The 22120-nt window shown below is 39.7% G+C and overlaps 1 protein-coding gene across 8 annotated transcripts; it reads right to left on the reverse strand.

The window, feature by feature from the left end:
- Positions 1–354: 354 nt before the first annotated feature.
- CD47 (CD47 molecule) lies at positions 355–21748 on the reverse strand. Of its 8 annotated transcripts, none has more exons than XM_059837304.1 (12): positions 21596–21748; positions 18150–18500; positions 16767–16805; positions 14485–14574; positions 12724–12825; positions 12255–12347; positions 11636–11731; positions 9502–9594; positions 7737–7768; positions 5408–5432; positions 4498–4557; positions 355–2708 (listed from the first exon to the last, which is right to left on the reverse strand). In XM_059837304.1, the coding sequence occupies exons 1-12, from the start codon at positions 21639–21641 to the stop codon at positions 2680–2682; spliced, it is 1056 nt and encodes a 351-aa protein (XP_059693287.1). In that variant the 5' UTR covers positions 21642–21748; the 3' UTR covers positions 355–2679. The 8 variants fall into 8 exon arrangements, with proteins under 8 accessions (XP_059693287.1, XP_059693243.1, XP_059693221.1 ...); XM_059837260.1 differs by lacking the exon at positions 4498–4557 and adding an exon at positions 4732–4759 and having other exon boundaries at positions 21596–21737; XM_059837238.1 differs by lacking the exon at positions 16767–16805 and having other exon boundaries at positions 21596–21737.
- Positions 21749–22120: the final 372 nt, after the last annotated feature.

Below are 22120 nucleotides of genomic sequence, written 5' to 3' on the forward strand. Positions count from 1 at the left end.
CAGGGCTACAAAGACGGACTGAACAGAGGTGCTGCACTGCTGTTTCTGAAGTTACAGTGGCGGCAGCAGCTTGTTACTCCTCATTTCTTCCCACAGCACACTGGGGCGACAGCACTTGATGGCTGATGTTGGAGAGCACATCTGAAGTTATTACAAGGCAGCCTACACACTCCACCATCTGGATGACCTTTCTAAGGAGAAACACACCCAAAATCATCTGCAGCAGCCTATGTAACCTTGAGAACATTCCTGTAGATCCAGGAAGGAATACATAAAGATAGGGAGAAGAGCACCTATGACTATGAATTTATGGAAGCAGCTACAGAAGTTCAATGTGCTAGCAACAAGAAAATCTCCTGCAAAAACAACTTAAAATGACTTTATTTTTTAAGAATATTAGCACAATATTTACAAAATAATTTCATGTTTCATAAATAAAAACAGTTTCTTGGGTAAAGACTATAGATCTATAGATATTTTAAATGTCTATATATTTATATATACACACATATGTACACACACAAATGAAAGCATACAGTTATGAACAACTTTGGTTTAAATTACTGGTGGGAAAGGGCTGGCTAGGTGTACCAATGACTTTTTGAACTCTCACTTTTAAATTCCCACCTACAAAAAATCCAGCCCTTAATACAAAAGGATGGTAGGTTTCTCCCATTTCTGAGGCCACAATTCTGCAGCCCATAGCCAGCCACTGAGTTCCTCAGGTTTTGACAACTCCTAGGAACAGTTCGGCCTGATCCCACGGTGACATAGCGGGGTTCTGCTGCAGTTTGCTTAACAGAAATTAACATAAAGCTCTTATACATAATTGTGTTTATAAGGCAGAATACCTCAACAGAATTCCAGTTAACTTAGCTGCTAAGACTTTGAACTCGCCAGAGGGAATCACTAGTTATAAACAGGGAGCATTGCACAATACTAAATTAGTAAAATTTTTATACTGAATTGTAATGGAGAACCATCTCCAATCTTTAGTTAGGTATCACCGAGATTATGGAAAAACCTACACCAAAAGATTCATCTCTAAGAGCTCAAACCTTACGTGAACACTCCCAATGGCAAAGTAGGCCAGTAAATGAGAGCCATGTATGTTTTTCCCATATTTTATCGCATGGGTGACCCTCTTCCCTGTGTCCAGTTCCACTGATCCCAGTGAGGGCTGGCCCATAGCTTGCTTTAAAAGGCTCAATCCTGCAGCCTTGGCAAGAGGGACTATTATGACAGCACCTATGGTAAAATATGACACCTCAATTTTGCTTTGTTAAATTCTTAATGCGACTCAAGAGTTCAACACAAATCCCTGCAACATGCACCCACAACATGGATATGAACCTTGGTTTGTAACATTCAATTCTGAGAACTGCCAAATTACTCAGGATCTTTAAAAACATGGATTTTATTACGTGACTGTTTGGCAACAGCTTTCCAAACCAACTTTTAAATTGTTAGAAGGAGAAAAACCGTGTGTGCCTTTAAAATACAGTACCTTAGTACAAACAGGAAACAGTGTCAAGATTTCTACAAAGCATACGCAAAGTCCAAGAGCAGCCAACTATATTGGAACAACTCTCAAAGTAGCTGTAAAACATAGCAGAATCTCATGGAATGTGAAAGTCCTAGTAAAATGATTTTTAACCATATCATTAGATATATACAGAAACTGAGCTTCCTCACTCCTCATCAGCTCCTCCTACTTTGTATTTTATGTATTTGTGATGTAATGGCAGCAACACAAACCTGGACCAGAAATTATATAGCTCTTTTCCATTCAAGAAAACAAGGTTTTAAACTGTCAAAAATATACTAAATAGGAAACTTCTATTTTTATGAAGCATCCACGACTTTCACAAATTCATTGAGTTAAGAAAGCCTGAAATTGCTTCCAGTTCCACACACTGCACAACATGAACACACACAAGAACCACATTCAGCATTAAGATTACCAGCTCCTGTGCTCTGTAATTCCAGTGCTGAATTAAGCTCCAACAGCTGAGCAGTTTCTCATCAAAGGATACAGAGGAGGCATGGAGCCCTCTCACTGGACAAAAATATCAGCCACCAGAGCACTCATGACTACTGTCCACAGAGAGGAATACTAACATCTCGTGGAATTAGAACTTGGTTAATAATTTCAGGAGAGCTGGGAATAAACTTTGTACTTATGCAACTTTGTGTGTAACTTTGTATTTCTTTAATAAAAACTTGCTGAATGTCAGAAAAGATGTATTTGTACAATCTCTACTTCCTGCTTGTATCGTACACAAACCATACTTTGTCCATGCACACAAATAAAGAAAACAATAGTCTAAATGGTATTGCAATTTCTGGGCTCAGCAGGCCCATTATCAAAGCAGTGACTAATGATCGTTTTTGAAAATAATACCACTAAGGATTACTGCAGGGAGACTCTGTACTGGACAAATAGTGCTTTTTATATAGTCTCACCCTCAACCATCCCATATACAACATAATAAAAGAAAATAAAGATCACATGTGGGCAAACACACATGTTCCTTGCTACAGCTGCTGTGACTATAAAATTATGTCATTTATATCAAAAGCACTTTTGCCACACATGCAAAACAACTAGAGTCCTGAATTTCTTCTTGATGAGCAGTGCATCTTCAAGGCCACGGTGTATCAACAACGGTGAACTTTTTATATACGCATCACATAACTCTGCAGTTCTGGGAATTTAAAAAGAAAGAAAAAGAAATATTGTTTGGGAAGAACAGCAATGTTTTGTGTTGCCTATGCAAGTCACAGCTTACAGATTTTTTTTTTTTTTTTCATTTCAAAATTGAAAGCACATTTAAGCATTAAAATAGTGGAAAAAGATGTTACTAACAACAAGTGATGTTTCAGCCTCTCCACAAAAGAAATGAGGACACTGTCTTGGAGCTTTCACTTGTGAACTTAAATAAGCTGAAGTGGCTCAGAGGCTCAGCTGCCTGACCCACCATGTGCATATATTCTAATGCTAGTTTACTTTCACATGCTATTTCGTAAGCTGGTCAGCTTCAGCATCTGATTCATCCCTGCTTCAGTCTGTCTGTGAATTTTCCAGGGAAGGTTAACATAGAAGCAGGTAAAGCTCAATAGGTTACTACCTCAAGCATGTGAGTCAGAGCATTTGCCTTCCATCTGTAAAACTTCTGTCACTGGTTAGGAGCCATCTTACAGAGCAGAAAAAACAGACTTCTACCTCTATCCTAAACTAAATAGGTAGTTGACAATTTCTGTGTTTTTGGAAGCTCCACCTCACACTAGAGGGTAGGTTTTCATTACCTAAATGAGACCCAAGAAAAAACAGGCAACTTATTTAAAATTCATCTCCAAGCAAAATTCTGCCTTGTTCTTCAGCAGGATGAGGTAACTGCAGAGAGCCCATCCTGATCTCCCTTCTGGTCTGCTCTTACTGCAATGGCCTGGCAAATATCTACTTGTTTCCTGGTCTCAACTCTGTCAAGAATAAGCAGTAACCAGTCTTGGAGCAGGCCCTGCCTTCCACTCCATCCAGCTCAGATTACACTAACTGGTATACATTTACCAACGTGTTTATGAGACACCAATGCACTTGTCCTTTTGTACTGTACAAGTGCTTGTATTCCTATTGGTTTAGATAATTATTACATGGGATATTTGGATGAACCAAATATGCTAGTCATAAGCAACACAAATCGAAACAGCACATGGTATTTGTAAGGAAACCTGTTTTTAAAACTCATGCACCTTTTTCCAATTGGAGCTAACTAGTACCTCATTTATTTGCTCATTGTCAATTCATGCCTCCTAGAAATGGCATGATAGAAAAGTATTTCAAGCGAGGTAACAGATTTGGAGTGAGTTTACTCTTCCTCCTAAGTAGCAAAATGTTGTAATTGAATGCAGGAGTACTAGGCTAAGGGTTCTAGTGATACCTCATGACAAGCTTGCTCAGAATTCAGGGAGAAACCTAAGTAACAACAGCATCAACAAGTGCTTTTTTATCCTATCCCATGAAAAGTGCAGCTGCTGAATAGAAAAGACTCAATAGTACTGTTTTCATTTTCAAACCTTACCATCTAGCCTAAAATTTAAGCTCTTCAATGAGAGCAATCTGAAAAATAATAAATTGAGTGAAATCTGATTGGAATACAATCTAACAAAACCCAGAGAATTCAAGTAACAACTAAAGAGGGGGAGAGGGAGAGAAAGTTAATTTTAAACCAATTTCCTGTAAATTTCCATTGGAGATCATCAATTAAATGCAGAGAAAGAGCTTAATTATATCAACAATAAAACAAAACCAAAAACCCCAAAAACCCACCAAAACCACCACCACCAAAACCACACCCAAAAAACAAAACCAAAAACCCCCCCACACCCAAATAGAACAACCCACCACCAAGGAAACATTCCATGCATCCTAAATACTACATGAGCAAAAAGGAAACATAAAGCTATTTGACTTTCCACATTTGATCAGAAACACACCATTGCACAGTTCTCTCACTGACTCAACCTCTTCACAGTTTAGGAACACACATTCTTCCCCTATATTTGATACAGAACACATGTATTCTTTCTTTTCAGTTAAATACAATTTTAATAAGGACATCACCTGCTCTGAAACCTGTCCTCCAAGTTTCATTGATTAGCACTGGGTTACTCTAAACATCAAAACCCTCAAATGCTTAGCCACTGAAACAAGCATCTGTTAAGACTTACCATCATTCTAACATCACTCCTTTTGCATCTTTAAAAGTCAAGAAGATGGATTAGTAATGAGTGAAACAGAAATAAAAGCTTCACAGGTTAATATTCAGGTTAGATCTAAAATTCAGGTTAGAACTTGCTACTATTCAGCATGCCAATTAGTGAACATAATAGCAAAAAAAGAAAACCAAAATTCAAAGTCATCCCCTTTTCACTGTAAATCTCCCTCACCTTAAGTGCCATCAGTCTCCCAACACCATGAGAGTTTCCCCAACCCAAGGAAATACGAAAAGAATAGAGTGATAAGGACAGATTTTTGCTGTGATCATTAAGTATTTCACCTAAATAAATCTTTATGAATTAACATCAACTTTCAATACGAGTCCCTCTTCTTCCCTTAAAAGCTGGACATTTTGCAAAGCAAAGAGGGTGGACACAGTATAGTGAGATACTAGATTTGTCCCAAAACAATCAAACAGTGCCTCTGGCTAGCAAGCACAGTGGCATAAAACAGGGAGTCTGGAGCTGCAGGCAACATTTTATTGAGAAATCAAACTCTTACTGATTCACGGAGCCACATAAGTTGCCACACTGATCTGCCATCTTAGTGTTGTGGTAGTGGGAACTAGAATCATCTTTATCCATAATTAATCCCTTAATGAGAAGATAAACCTTGAATATCACCTACCATTTAGTGGTTCTTCTACAGCTTTCTGCAAAACATTTAAAAATATATATATGTATAAAAAGCCTTCATGTTTACTTCGGGCTGGCCACAGTTAAATTACTCTAATTGACATATACAGTAAGTAGTGATTCTACAAAAATGAAGAAAGCTTAATGTTAATCAAATTAATGACTAAAGGTCTGGAAAAAAATGTATATCAATCAGTCAATAGCTGCATTCTCCAAGTAGTTTTCCCTTACTGTGATGTTTACCCAGATGAAATACCCCTAGGTGGCAGCGGAAGCCATGCAGATACTACTTTTAAGCTCTAAAACCTAACTGATAATTTCTGTCATTTGATCAATGGTTAGTAACAAAGCAGCAGGACTAAAAAAGAAAAGAAAATTAGTAGCCAAGCAAATCAAGTAGGATCTCCTCAGAAAGAAACACATGGCAGTTGTGCATTTATTCTGGTAGACAATAATCAGAAACAACACATGCAACCTACAGAAATGCTTAAAAAAAAAAAAAGTCAGTCCTTGGTTAAGATGGCAGATTTCAAAAACCTTTTCACTCTCCAACTCAGGAAAATCTCAATAATAATTTTTTAAGCATGCCCCAGTGTCAGAATGATAAGTCACCAATATTAAGTGTTCCATAGTCATTAGATGACACAGAATCAAAAGTGTATTCTTAAAATTACTTCATACCTATTTACTGCCTCAAGGCACAGCAATATAGGCTGAAGAGCCCTTGATGGAAACAAGCAGCACGTTAACACACTCCAGTTTCCACCAGGAATTTCCCTAGCAGCCCTAAGTTCATGAACACAAATTATATCACTTGAATTCCTCTGTATCTAGCCCTCAGCTACCTGCAGCTGCAAAGAACATATTTGTACTAGCTGAGGTTTCCAATGACCTCTAAGTTTTAGAAACTTCTTTTGATCTCATTCCTGTCTCCAATTCAGAGAGTAACATGATGTTCATTCCTGTGCTGCTGTGGCTATTTATTTCTCAATTCCTTGCTGCCATGGAAGATCACCTTTTGAGGAGAGCAGCTCATAAAGAGAACATAGTTCCCATCAAAAGATGCTATTTTGCATGCTGGTTTCTAGTTCAAAGTTTATTTACAAGCAAAACTAAGTTAAGGGAAAAAACCCACCCTCCTCTTGCCCTATTTACTTCCATTCTACAAGCACAAGGATGTTAGATAAAGGCAAGATTTCATTTTGAATACAGCATACTTTCAATTCACTTCTCAGCTCATTTTTATAACATCTTTTAACCTCATTGCATTCCATTTTTTTTAAACTCTGTGCACTTATATTCCTTCCATAAAGAAAGACTAATCCTCTGAAATACCATTCCTTACAAGAAAAATGGACGAGCAAAAGCAAAGCAAATAAAAAAATCTAAAGAAAAATCTCTTGTCCCAACGGCAGTCAGCTCCCACTGTTAGGAACCATCTTCCTTCAACAGCTGGGTTTCAGGCTCTAGACTGGAGACCTGAAAATGTGTCTCAAATGATGGCTGGCATCCAGGAGGTGGGATGAGTTAGTATTTGCCATCTCCCTGCTGCAAGGAAGTTTTACTGGTATTCTACAGCTGCGCCTCTTTCCTTGCTTCTGGAAAACACCAGAAATCAGGCAGTTCACATTCATGGATCACTCAAAAGCACTGTGTAAGTCTGTGAAAATTACTGTTTTGGAAATTATTATTCTACAGTTCAAAACTACCAACTGAAAAACCTTCTTTAAAAAAACAAGGTATTTTTCAATTTGTTCTGTGTTACCTAAAGACAGGCACTTTCTTTTCAGAAGGTCCCATCAAATTATGGGGCATTACAGGAAAATCAGAAAAAAGTTCAAGGTTATGCCATCTGTATAGCCAGGAACTGAAGAGAATACCAAAGGGTTCTGGTGTACAAGACCACAGGAAAAAACCTTTTAAGTCTTTCTTACAGACCACCTGGATGTTTTACACTCACGTTAATGAAAAAGCTTTTTAATAAGGTGAGAAAAATGGCTTTTAAATATTCAGGTGGAAGAGTGCATTGTGAAAGAACGCCAAACTCCCACCACCTTTCAGTGACAGCAATGGAAACTCCATTATTTGGGCACAACAGTCAGAGTAGCCCTATGTCAGGGTGGCAATTACAGTACTACAGACACACTCAAAAGGGACAATGGAGACCACCAACTCACTCAACATTACACATCTGTTACACAGCCAGAACTGTTGCTTGCTACCAACCTGGTCTGAATTCGAACTAGTGAAGAAAGGTTCAGTATCTCACTACAATCCCCTGAGCCATCTAGTCACCCCAAATTTATTAATTTTAAGCTTACCCCCGGACGAGGATGATCTTTCATTCTGGAACCTAAAATAATTACAAAAGAAGTGACCAAGCAGATGAAAAAAATGTCACAATCAACCAAATAAAAGCATAGAACCATAGAATTGTTAAGGTTGGAGAAAACCTCCCAGAACATCAAGCCCAAGCAACCAGCAAGCCCAACCCAAGCAGCATCACCAGCACTAACCCATGTCCCCAAGGGGCTAAACATCTCTTCCTGTGATTGTGATTTCACCATGTCCTGGACAGCCTGTTTCAATCCTTGACCAACCTTTCAGAGAAAAATTTTTTCCTAATATCCAATCTAAACCTTCCCCAGCACAACTTGAGGCCATTTCGTCTCATCTTGTCACTTGTTACCTTGGAAAAGGTATTGTCTATTCATAAAACTTGCAACAGAGTTGTAACACACAGAATTGCAGCTTCCCTGTCCAAAGGTACTTAATTCTATGATCTGGAAATCTTAGAGCCTCTAAGCATTCTTCTGTTTAGGAAAAAAATAATCTTATCACATACAGCAGGTGAATTGCCCCACTCATGCACTCAGCTCTAAAGGTGAATTAGGTTACTCACTATTCATTCTGCTTATTTTGGCATGCTAGAATCTACCCCAATAGTCACATTTGACTTCTTCACCAGCACAATCAAACCAGAAATGCAACATTTATGCAGACCATTAGCACACAGCATTGAATACTATACAAGTTTCAAGAAGTAAACCAAAGTCAATAAAATATAAATTTATTGTTGTTATTAAGAGGCTTGATTCACATCTGCCATATTTTTGACTCATCTTCATTTAACTTGTATATCAAATATTAGGCATTCTGCCTTAATTTCTTCTCTACTGGAAATTCTCCCTGTCTCAGGGTCTACTTCTGGCCATGCCCACACATGGTGTGCACACATTAACTTGGGAAACTCGATGGTTCAGTGCAGACTTGTGACTGCACTCACTGTAAACACTTCAGCAACTTGAGTCTGGAAGTAACAGATCCTCAGTTGCACAGTTCTCTGTCCACAGAGGGTGGACAACAAGGTATTTCAAGAGCCTGTGCACAGCTTGAAACCAAGGATTCTCTGACCCAAGCTGCAGAGTCCATGCAATGTTTATGCTATGGCGTGCCAGCATTCCAATCATACAGCATTGCTGGGTTTTGCTTATTTAGCACATCTTTAAATCTCTCATCTCTTTGAGATCTGATGAACAGATCAGTTTCTGAAACAATGCCTTGCTGCGCTTTTCTCCTGGGTTTTAAAATTAAGCAGGAGGAAAACCAGGGTTCACTAAAATGAAAGGTGCACGTTCAAATTGCTCTTCTTTTAACCTACCTCTAACTAGTGCAAATCAGTAGGCAGATTTTTGCTTCCTTAAATAAGAATAAGCTTTTGATAAGCTTTTGTCACCACCATCCCACAACCGGCTCTACAGAATCCTTTACACCCTTTTGCTCTCTTCATTCTAAGATCCAGCTGGCCAACTGTGTAAATGCAGAACTTAAACAGCAACATCCCTCCTACCACTGAAACACTCTTACTTAAGAAACCTGGCTGTGTTGATCTCAAAACAGTTTATGATGATAAACTGTGGGTTTCTTAACTCAAGATTCCCCACACACTCTGTGAAACAAAGCCAACACAAACAGACAACTTTTCAGTAATTTTTAAAACTATGTAACTGTGAAATCACACCTTGTGCTCAGATAAATTATGTCTACTTGAAAGGAAAATAATGCAGAATATTAGGTGCTACTTACCCATAATAAACACGTAAGCCAGACTAAGCAAACTTGCAATAGCCATAATAGCTGAGCCAGCAATCAGAACAGACCCATGTAATGGAGGACAGGCTGGGAAAAACACAATAAAAGAACTGTGTCAACTGACACCAAAAAAGCACAAACTTTTATTTTCAGGTATAACTGCTTAGTAAAATAAATAAACCTGATAAAGACAGGCATGTTTAATTTCACTTTCAAAGCTATCCCAGAACTACTCCTGCATATTTCTTTTTTTGTATACATTCTTTAATGATACAGAGGTGTTGCAGTGTGAAGCAATATCCTGTCCCAGTTCCTCCATCAGGTGTGCCAACCTCTTCCTTCCCCTCCCCCTTGCCCCCTTTCCGAAGTGATGTCCATCAAGCTCCACATACCAGCAAGGGCGCCGTGTGATTGGCAGAAGTTCAAAAGATGCTTCTCAGACCTGGGGTCATTGGCCTGTCCAGGTGTCATTGTCCCCTGAGACCCTCCCCCTCCCACCTGATTGGTGGCTTAACTATCCCCTCCCTCCCCCCTCCCTGCGGGCTTAAAAGACACTGAAACTATGGGGTCGGGATTCTGTTGGAGCTGTTACCTAGATTCAGAGCTCTGTGACCCTGGAATAAACTCTGGATTTAACCCTCCGGCAGAATCCACTCCCTTTGCTCTTCACCATTGCCTGAACCTTTTCCACTAGAGGTAAACTAAGTTTCTACGTCCATGCCTGGACTTATTCCAAGTTCATAACTGCAACTTCCAGCCAGCCAAAGGTGTCTCTGAGGTGAAACACCACAGCTGCCACCTTTGGTCCAGAGCAGGGTTGGATGAGCCCAGGCACGTTCCACCTAGCAATATTGGGATTTTATTCCAATACAGAGGCATATACTGATTTATCCTGCTTAGCTGATACATCTTCAGTCCCAACTGTAATGGCCTGTAATTGTATTACATGACAAAATACAATACTATTGTTGTTACAACTATCTGTCAGCTCAATCCAGGACTAGCAGATTCTTTTGACAGTTCAGGGTCACTGAGCTGAACTCCCAGAAATACAGGTAACACTACAATGTATGTATTGGAGAAGAACACCCTGAAAAAAAAACTAGGGACACTTTGCATTTACAAGCATTATAAAACATCCTCAAAAAAATCCTTGTATTAATACTTTACCAGAAATCTCTCAACAGTTTATTTTACTATTATAACTTACAGAACTTACAAATACTTCTGTAAATACTAAACAAAAAGCATAAAATTCAAATCACAACTCCACTGAAAGGGCTGTCATTTCACCCAGATTAGACAGATCTTTAGAAACCACTTCAAGGAGAAATAAGAAACAGGTCTGAAATCCCCAAACAAATCAATGACTAAAATGTGTACAAAACAATAAATCAGGAACATAAAGTGCCTACAAGTAACACAAATACGTATTCTCCTACTAAATATATTGCCAAGGACAACTCATCCCAAATTGACCCTTTTCTCTGCTGTGGGGTTCTCTGGTGTCACAGGGGAAGGCAGGGAGGGGACAAAGGGAGGCCAGGGGCAGGGATAAGGGACATCACCGTGTGTGGTGGTTAGGTGGTGTTTCTTCACCACAGTGACAGTTTTTTCAGTGATGAAACAGTGTCAGCCACAACCCCACTTACAACAGCCCGAGAACAAACCCAGGTTTACTGTTTCTACATTTACCTTCTTAATGTGTTTTATTGGTATTCATTGAAATACTAATGGACTCATCTTAGCAAGGAATTTCTGATTTAGTTACTTAACATGTGAAAATTAATATTACTTAATTTCTAAATACCCTAGGCCCCAGTAAGAGTAACAATAATAGTCACCTAAAATCAATACAAACATGCAAAATTAAAACAACTTTTTTTTTAAAGCAGATGCTCACAGAATGCAGTCATGAAACTGATGTATGTAATACTTGCTTTAGGCTATTCCTCTTTTACCACATAAAAGTATTAGCACGGTAGTCCTAAAGTACATTTACAGAAGTTAATAGCTAACATTCCATATAGTGAAGCCATTTTCACAAAGTTTTAGTGTTAGAAATAAACAAACATCAGGCGTAGACAAGACTAAAAGATAAATTTTCACAGGAGACTTAACTGCTTACCTGGGACACACAGTGCAAAACCAACTACAGCAATTATAAATCCAAGAAGTTTCAAACCTATCAGAGCCAATGTTGCCTGCAGCAGACTGTCAAAAACTGGGGAAAAAAGAAATAAAATTATAAAATTTAACTACAGAGATGTAAAATACAGATAATTGCATAAAGCTGGAAATCAGATTCTCCTAAATTCTAAGCTCAGCCAATCAGCATGGTAACAAACCTACAAGTCACTGCAAGTCAAGGCTCCTGTATGTATACACACACATATAATTACATATACATATAAATAACATTATAATCAAACCACAATTAGAAAAAAAGGAACACACATTCTCAGAGCCAATTATCCAACCCACTCCCTAAACCCAGGAAGGGTGAGCAGAAATCACTCAGATGTGCTACCCTAAATTTCACTGTTCAAGTATGTAACTTCTACAGCTCCTGTGAAGCAACTCAGCCCAATAAACACAAGCTAAATATTTTGTTTCAAGATACTATAAATGTGATGAACCCAGGGTGCTATTGTAGCACCTGTTTATAAAAATTAGAATATTTTACAGATTATGGGAATAGCTCAGTTTGCTTCAATTCATGTGTTAGTGAGTAAAGAAATACTCACCAATTCCAAACATGACATACTGAAGCGGTACCAAAATGACAGCAGGGATTACAATTAGGCCAAGACCAGCCTGATTCCGTACAGTATAGCCATCTGCAAACATTTATATGGGAATCAGTAAAACCAAAATTGTTAACTGGAGTAACGCATAAAGCAACAAACATAAATCATTGGCATCACCACATTTCCCACTGAATGAACCAGAAGTCACTTTCTAGTCCCTATTATTTACCCAAGGCAGGAAGATAGAAAATATACATAAATTTTGAGTCAGTATCTTCCTATGATCACTTGAGGGCCTGACAACTCCAATGCGGTTTCTGCTGTTTCTGCTGTAGTCTGTATATTCTTTTTATTTAAAAATTAGTAGATGGCAATTAATAGGCAGTACTAACTTCCATACTACAGAATTGAACAGACTATTTTCCGCTCTTGTTCCCTTAAATTGAGAGCAATTTTAATCACTTACCTTGGATAAAAAGAGCAGCACCTACACCAGCTACAACTGCAAAGATGACAAGTGCTACAATAATGTACACTTTCCTCTGAGATTCAATTTCATATTTTAATCCTTAAAGAGACAGAGAGGAAAACAATCACTCAGACACACAGATTCTCTCCCTGAAATACATAGATTTATGATTCAGACTGTTCCTAAATAAAGACACCCAAATTCCTAAAATTTACAACTATATCCACTCCTAAGATTTAATTTGTTTTTATTGATCGATATGGTTAATATGGCTTACTCAGAAAAATGACACCGAGCATCAAGGTTCAAGTCAAATTCTTACTTTCTCCTTTCATGCACTTCAGCTGATATGTTATCAGAACAACTCTGGGACATGGTACAGGTTAATTCAGGCAGATGCACTGCTGATATTTAAATGTTACAGTAAATTTGTTACCCAGGTGAGTGTCAAGAGAGGGATTTAGAAATTCCAGGTTTCATTCTCTTCTTTATGACACTATGTGAGCTCAGACACATCACATCGACTCTGTCCCCCCAGAGGAGCTTAAATCCTAAAAGCCAATCCTGTAAATGAAAGTCCCAAAAACCCACCTCAAACAAACCAATACAACACCCCCCCAACGCACAAAACCAAGAAAACAAACATTTCTGAATAGCACACAGAAAAATCATGCCCAATTTAACAACATATTTAAAGTATCATTGGTGGATTCCCAGGTTACCTAAAAGAGTAAAATTTAAAGATAAAAAAATGCACCAACACAAAAAAATCCCAACAAACAATAAGTACACCCATATTTATTAAGTTAGAGATAGGACACCTCATTTCCCCACAGAAGCCAAGACTTTTCAATTAATCACCCAGGTGCAAAAACAGTGCTTCTCCATGAAATTACTATTTTCCTAAAAATGTTGGCAGTTCTGCTATGAACACAGGGCAATGACAAGTCCTGAACAGATCAGAGTTCCTATACCATTATAAAATATGAAAATCAGGAATATAACAATACAGAGATAAAATAATTTTTTAAAGTATGTATTAGTTTTCAATCTTAGACCATGGATAGACCTTTGAAGAGTAACAAACACTTCCAGAGATTCACAAAAAAGTAATAACGGAAGTTATGCATAGATAGCTGAATATGTATGTGACTATTACAAACCACTCTCAGTGCACTTACTCTCCACTTCTTACAGACTTGGCTCTTAGCTGAAATGTTTCTTTTTTTTTTTTTTGTTTATTTTTTTAGAAGTCTACAAATTGAAAAAGGCTGAAAAACCTCAAAGACTAAGGTAACAAATTGCACCATCTGAAAGACCAGGACATAAAGCACACTCTGCATTGCACAGATGTTGGACAACAGTGTGTGAAGAACATCTAAGGATGTCTGTCACTGGTGAATTGATGCATTGCCTCTAAAAATATTTAACAAAAGCACTGATGTCAGTATTAAATTATAACTAAGCCAGTGCTAAAAGACTAATGAAAAGATTTACATTAAGAAGAGAGCACACCATCCTTCTATCATATTGATTTTATGGCCATATAATGAAACATTTTTGAATTATTCAATACCGTCATGGTGAATCAACTGTGAAGAAAAGCTTCACACATACCACGCCTCTGTGTATCTGGATCAATTTCCACACATCTTTTAGATGTGAGTACCACCTTTCATTTTACATGGATGCCTTTATGCATGGAAGTGATTTCAGGACAAATCAGCAACTGCAAAGAATTAAAGAGTAAATACTTACCAATAACACTTAACTGAGCTGCACATAAAATAACAAGTAAGCACATCAATGATATGATGACAGCCCTCTCCACTAGAAGGAACCATGATCCTAGAGAATAAACAAAGAAATATAGTAGGAAGAGAACAAAAACTGCAGCTATTTGCTTTGTATTTATCATTCCTCTTAGGCTATGCTGTAGATTGCCCAATACTATATGCAATTCAGCATTAAGAATTATAATAGGCTAAGAAACCTATGTCCTCTACCTTTGTATTTTTCTGCGCGACAACCTACTTTTTCAGCACTTCCAGCCATCCCAGCATTTTCCAAACTGGAACTATTAACTTCCACTGGAGCAGAGAATATGCTGGTGCTAATTTTTAGCACTACAAGCTACTGAACTTGTGGAACGACAAAAATTTCTGTAAATCAGAAAAACAATATGTAGGTTAAGCAGAGAACATATGAAAGGTCCAATCTGATGCCTCCTCAGCCATTCTATTCTACTTTCAATGGCGGTAACTCTGGAAGAAATCCAGATGTGTGGTAAGGAATACAGGAGCTAGCCTAAGTGAGGGGGAAACAATTTTAAGTCCTCCCAACATCATCCATCTAGATTTTTTTCCCCCTGCATTTTAGATGCCGTAGGCTGTTCAGTCAGTCATGCTTTAAGACCCTGTAAGCCACCTTCCAACATAAAATTCTGAAAATATCTCCACTGAACTAGAAAATGCAGTTAATTCTTGCATCTCTGCTCATATATTCATTTAGGTTCGCTCAGTGGAATCCAAAGTCTCCATTTCTTAGATTATATTTTCCATCATTCCTCTGCCTGCACATCTGCTACCAAAGAAATGTCTAATCTTTATTTAGATGCATTTGTTGCATTTTTCTCCATACATAAAAGTTGTATCTGTTGCTCCAGAAACATGTAATTAAGCAGCAATATCTCACAATTTAAATGCCAATTAAATACCCTAAGGGCAGCTTCTAAGCTCACCAATTTCCTTCTTTCCCTCCCCTCCTCCCACAAGAGGTCACAGAAGTAGATAAAGTACATGCAACAGAAATACAAGGCAAACATTAAGCTGAAGGCAAGAAAATGGAGAAATTGCTTCTAACTTCTAACTCACCAAAACAAGGTTGATTCATTGAATTGTTTAATGCAAGGCTTTTTGCTTCATTCAAATATTGAAAAAGCATATTGAAAAAGCAACTAATATTGAACAGTAACTTGTAATGCACAGTGGCCACTCCCTAGATAAGCCAAATCCCAGTGATGCTGTTTGATGCAACTGAAAATAATTAATGAAAGTAACTGCAAGCAGAGACTCTGAGAGCCAATTCACTTCCTCTGCAGCATTTCCAGCTGACACTATCCAGTGTAAAGAGAAAGCAACCAAGAAGCCTGGTATCTGCTGGGGCTTCAGCATGTAACAAAGAGCCATGTGTTACATGCTGAAGCCCCAGACTCCAGGTCCTGGAGTCTGAAAAATCTTCCTGTACAGAAGAGCTTGCAATACTGCAGATACATGCAACATGCAAAGAAGAGGAACTGCTGAAAGCATCTTCCTGGAAATATACTTCCCTTACTCTGGTGCTTCATAGTAATCAACTGAACTCCAGGCATAAAGTAGTGTTTTGAGAGCCAATATAAGGCTGTCAGTTCCAAGCTAAGAAGAGAGACTTCCACACTGGGGGAAAGAAGAGTCAAGAGAAGAGTAAAGGGAAAAGAAACAGGGGGAAAAGGCAAGGAAGAAAAGAATGAGAAGGACGACGAAAGAAGAGAAAAAGTAGCAAGAAAAGAGATGATGAAGAGAGGAAAAATAACAGGAAACAGGAAAACTTGACAGTCACTCTCCTGATCAGGAAAGTGTGTCTGTGCACAAAGATGAGGGCACTTGCACAGAAATCTTGCTCACACTCTTACCCACTGCCTAGGTGAATCCAGGAATTCTTTAAGAGAGATGGAGGATAGCTGGCTCTTGTATGACTTTGTTAAAGCATCAATTGGAACATGCTAGTAGTGACAGCATGAAATCATTGCTCAGAAATGACCCAGTGAAGACTGGTACAGGAATTCCATTATCCACTAACCCTTTACAAAACTCACTAAACTTTCTTCGATTAGCTTATTGTCTCAAGAGTTTCTCCAGAACACTGAGGAGGAAGAACAAGCAACAAAAAGTTGTTTAGAAGAACTGAGAGTGTTTTCCTTCACCCTCAAACGTAAGTTTTACATGTTCTAGCATATACTCTCAAACCTAATGCAACCTCAAAACTATGAGTTTTTCACTAACCATATTTTTCCTTTGGTCCTTTGTCGCCGCAACTGACAACTAGAAAATGAAATTAGAAAAATTTTATCAGTTTCCTGCTCTGTTGTCTTTATATCAATTTCATAATTATAAACACAGAGAAAATAAAACTTGCAAATGGGACTTGATTGTCCTACATTCTCAAGCCCTGCTTCTTCTTCTGGAGAGCAACACTGAATTGCATAAACAGCCAAAAAAGGCTGAGTAAGCTGTAAGAGAATGAAGGAAACAGAAACTGTTTATATCTCTTCCCTGTTTTTGCAGCATTCTAAGAAAAAAATTACATTCTAGCATCTTCCCTTTCAGTGGCTGTGCCCTTCTCAATTTCAGGATCACATTTGCTATGCAGGGTATATGGTTAACTCAACAACTAGACCCAGCCGAGAATTACACAAGTGCCTGCAGCAGGACACATCTGTTTGAGCTTCACAAATATTTTATTGTGAAATGCACGAACTAATAGCAAAACCAAAAAAATTTCTAGAGTGCATAGGTAAGGCTCCATGTGCTACACATATGCAACACATTCAGTGCTTCTGATCAGCTCTCCAGAGGCAAGTCCCCTGTGCAAAACAGAAGAAAAGGACACACCTATGTCCAGTGAAACTGTCACATCTGCATAGCACTGGACAGACAACACAGGTACAGCAGAACCCATTATCCAACAGCTGAGGCACTGGAGAACGTGGGCTGGGACTGAAGATAAAGTAAAACAGCTCTCTAGATGAGAAATTCATTTAGTGGATCTCATTCATTTTAACATCACTTTAAATACCATCTTTTGAAGATGACATTTAATGCTAGAAAACCCAACAAGTCGCTATCTAGCAGTAGCATCTTCAACCTTGCTAGAAAACGGCCTACTTTCAGACTGAGTTTTAGAGCTCAAAAAAGAATTTCTGTTAGTTCTACCTGTAGTTTTCCAGCAGAGTTAAAGGTTGCAAGAAGCAATTATTCCAAGAAAAGATCTCTGCAGACACTGTGATGGATGTATACATTTCAGTATTATGAAGATGATCAGAAATATGTCACATAGTAACATGAGACTGCTGAATATATCAGCATCTACATAATCAAAAAGATGTGGGAAAGCATAGATTTTCCTATATGGGACCTAAATCATGCTCAGACATTATCACAGAATAAAAAAATGTTTTCAGATTTTTCCCGTGGAAGCACTCCCCTCTAACTTAAACCTAAATAAGACATATTAACTTGCAAGTTAGAAGGCCTGGGTGCTACATATTTTGTCTTTCACTTTAAAGGAATGCATGTTGTTGCCATGTTCATTATTTTTCTCTTTCCCTTAAGATTTTGTTTGCTTTCCCCTTCCAATAGGTTCTGAAAGAATAGCAGGCGACTCACCTGAGCTGTTTTTAAGTTCCATTTTTATTTCTCCTTCTCTGTTTGATTCTGTTACTTTACAGCTGTAATTTCCAACAGTTGCTTGTGCACTGTCGATCACCAGTGAGGCCACACCCTTGACTAATTCTGGCTTGGATAGAAGTCTTGCAGATGAAAATGAGGGATGAACATTTAAATTCTTGTTTCCTCCATGATAAGAAAAAATTATAATTCCTTGTCTTTTCCATGTAACAAACATAACATTTTCATTGTTCTGCTTTAGATTAGTCACATAACAAGGTAAAACTACGGTTTCATTACAGTCATTTTTTTCTACAATACTTGTCCCAGAAAGTATCAACTGGGCAGAACCTATAAAGAAAAATGAAAATGGACACATTCAGAATTATTTCTTAATACTCAAAACCAAAAAGAAATAATTACAAGTGACTTGGGAAAATAAAACAAACTCTACCGTGAAACCACAAAAAGAGAATCATGCTTTAAGGGATCAACAGAAGATGAAAAAAAAAGACATTATTATAATTCTACTTACTACACAATTCTAATTCTACACAAGCTCAAGCCATTATCACATTAATTTAATATATAGATACCATAATCTATCATACATTAGAAAAAAAATTTGGGTTGCCATTTATTTACTTGGACACTTCTATTTCACAAGGGGAAATACTGTCTGGTTTCTGCAAAGAATACAGATAACATTAACCACAGACTGTGCCACTGATGTTCAGTTTTTTGCTGCTGATCACACAAGTATCTATAAACTGAGGCCCAGGCATCAGCTCCAGCCAAGCTGTCTTTACAGCTCATTAAGGACACAGGGAAGAAAGTCTCATTATTACACTTCTGAGAAAAGGCAGGGCAGCTTAGTCAAGAAAGCTTTGTCACTTGTTCCCTCTTATCTCTGAAGGTGGAGCCAAATGCCCAAATGTTTAGACAATTTCTTGCAAATTCTCTCTTTTCCTTTCTAGTGGAGAATGTGCACACACAATACCATATATTAAATAAGATTACTACTTAGTATTTGCATACACAACAAAATGGAAAATGGAGAATTTGTAAAAATCACCAACCCGTACTACAAATCACCATGACTAATGTCTCTAACAATCACATTCAATGCAGGTGAGGAAAAATAAACACCTCAAAGGATTACCTTACCATTGCTGGGTTTTCCCATCTCTCTCCCACATGGCACCACAGTTCTAAAACAGTAGTACTGACTGACAACTCTTTCAAGACAGAACTCAGCCCTATGCCAAGACTTTATCAGAAATGAAGATTCATTCATTAGTTCTTAAGAATATAAAAAATTGTAACAGCAGTATATAAATTACATCGGAAACCAGAAAAAATAGGTTAATTAAACTAGCTTGGCTGTAAGCTATGAAGGCTTTGAATATTTTATTTTCTCTATTTTTCCTTGTTTGTATGAAATCATAACAAAAAGTTTAATAGCTTTCTTCATAGTAATTGCTCCCCAAAGTCCCAGAGCCATTAATAACTCAAAATGCTTTACTACAGCCAACTGATAAAACCAAATATGGGAAAGGATATGACAACCCCCTAACACTGTAAGCACTGAGACTTACAAACTGGAACAGCTCCAGGGACTTCAGGGAAACTACTTATATTCACATGTATAAAATCAGCTCAGAATTATATGTATTTAATGACTAAACTCAATAAGGGCAAGGGGAGAAAGGAAAAAAACAAAAGGAAAGGGAAAGAAAAAGTTATGTCACTATTTGCAGTAGCTCTTTAATTTTTTTCCCCCTCAAATCAAGAGTCTCAGATCACATTTAAAAAAAACACTAGTTTTAAATATTGCTTTAATATTCTAACACTATTTCCTGGATTACTACTGAATATCAAAAGCTTAAAATAAACTGGCTCTGTATATGTTATGCATGACTGCACTTCACAATGAAGAAGTATTCTCTGGTTTACTCACTGTGTTGCATTTTTAAACTAATAAAAGCAACAAAAGCAGAACAAAGGGAAACCATACATAAGCCTCAACCTATGCCCTAATAAAAATCAAATGTACACAATTAAAACATTCAACGGTTCTTTGTGAAATAAATTTCACATTAAATCATTATAATAACCGCTGGAATTTTTCTTCTTTTTCAGAGCCACCAAGCTTACATTTTTGCGGGCTCTGTCCTCTGAGACCCGGCTGCTTTGACGGAAGAGGTTGTGTGGCTGCTCTCCCATTAAAGGGAGCCCCACGGCTTCCTGCAGATGGTACTTCCACTACCGACTTCCCAACAATTCTGGTGCTAAGAAGAAGCCAATAGAACTCTCTCCCACCAGTTACCAAATCCTGCAGGCAATGGATTACTGGGTGGGCTCCTCGCCTCCAACTTTCCCGTAGATTATCATCTTAGAGGTGTCACATGAAGGTGGCAATTTTAGAGCCTTACATTACGCAGCGTGGGGGCTTCTGAAGAACTTGCAGTTGCGAAGCTGCCACAGAAAGGCTCTGCACATGCAGAGCAAATTCAGAACGGCTGCACACAGTTGGCAGAAGTGGGTAAGTGTGGTCGGGAGCTGGCCCTTCTCACTTCCTCACGCAAACCACGCCGGGGCACTTGACATTTAAGCCAGTCTATTGCTAACCCTGGAACCCAGACTGGGATTTCGACAAGAGGTTTAAACACGTAAGTTTCGATGTGCTGCTTACTGACAGAACAACACTACAGCACCTGCACCTCGCTGAAATCTTTTTAGCCCCGTCCCCCCACCGAGTTTCTTCTCAAGGCAGAGAAATAAGAATTTAAGGTTGTGCAATGTCAACTGCACTTCGATGGCACACAAACAGATCAAGAAACGCCGCCAACCTTAGACCCTGGGCAGCGGGGGACCAGCGTGACAGTTTCAGGAAAGCACAGGGAGCTGAGCTGCCCTAATGCTCAAGGAGGTGAGGAGCAAAGCTCTGGGCACGCTGTCTCTCCTCTCCCCCGCAACTTCTGCGGGGAGCAGCCCACCGCCTGCCCCGGGGACAATGCGGGGACTGGATAACAGCGTGTGTTATGTGCGTGTGTGTGCGTCCCCGCTCCTTCCCAAAGCATGGCGACCTACCACTGCGGATCCGCGGTCCCACACGCGCCGGCTGCCAGCAGGAACAGCCGGGAGTTCCGAGCAGGAGCGCCGCGAGCCCCCTCACCGAGTGGCGGGAGGACGGACGGCCGCTCCGCCCCGCTGGCCCCGGGACTGGCCCCAGTCCGCCGCCGCCGCGACTGCCACCCGACCCACCCCTTCCCACGGCTCGCGGGGCGGCTCAGCCTTTCCCTCGCACCCCGGGGGCCTAGCCGGAGACACCGCCGCGGTACTCGCGCTGGGATCGCACGGGATGCGCCTCGGGGCGATCGCTGCGGCCGCAGTCGGAGCAGTCGGGAGAGAAAAGCAGGAGGGCGGGCGCGGCGGGCACTCACCTGCGCGCAGGGCGCCGAGCAGCACGGAGGCGGCCAGCAGCCACATGGCGGAGCGACGGCGGTGGCGCGGCCCGACACAGCGACGGCTAGAGCGGCGCCGCAGCGGGCGGGCGGGCGGCGGAGGAATGGTGGGCGGGGGGCGGTGCTCGCACTGCTGATTGGCTGAGCCGCTGGCGCGGGGGGCGGGGCCGCCTTTACGGACAGCCCCGCTTCCCCCCCCCCCCCCCCCCCCCCCCCAGCGCCTCGGTACTTCGCAGCAGCCCACGGGAGTTGAGCCGCGATAAGGCTTGTTTTTGGTGATGTATGGTGTCTTTCTAAAGTAATTAGCAGGACGTATATCCCACGCCCGCCTGAGCTCCGGAGCCGCGGTGTTGTGGATCGCGTTTTCCCGCACGCACAGTGTGGCGTTTGGGTCAGCTTAAAATGGCTGCCAGGGGAAGATGCCGGCTCCAATAAAAGGGGAAGCGATGACAGAGTGACTCCTCCACCGCTTTGTCGATTACGAAACATCTTGATTTTTTGAAG

The sequence above is a fragment of the Haemorhous mexicanus genome, chromosome 2, assembly GCF_027477595.1.
Source record: "Haemorhous mexicanus isolate bHaeMex1 chromosome 2, bHaeMex1.pri, whole genome shotgun sequence".
Lineage (NCBI taxonomy): Eukaryota > Metazoa > Chordata > Aves > Passeriformes > Fringillidae > Haemorhous > Haemorhous mexicanus.

What these genes read in the sequence shown, in the direction of transcription:
- CD47 (XM_059837304.1), bottom strand. Translation starts at nt 21,641, where the DNA reads ATGTGGCTGCTGGCCGCCTCCGTGCTGCTCGGCGCCCTGCGCGCAG. An exon ending in TGCTGCTCTTTTTATCCAAG is followed by an intron (nt 12,348 to 12,723) that starts GTAAGTGATTAA and finishes AAATGTTTGCAG; the next exon opens with ATGGCTATACTGTACGGAAT. An exon ending in AAGATCATCCTCGTCCGGGG is followed by an intron (nt 5,433 to 7,736) that starts GTAAGCTTAAAA and finishes AATGTTTTGCAG; the next exon opens with AAAGCTGTAGAAGAACCACT.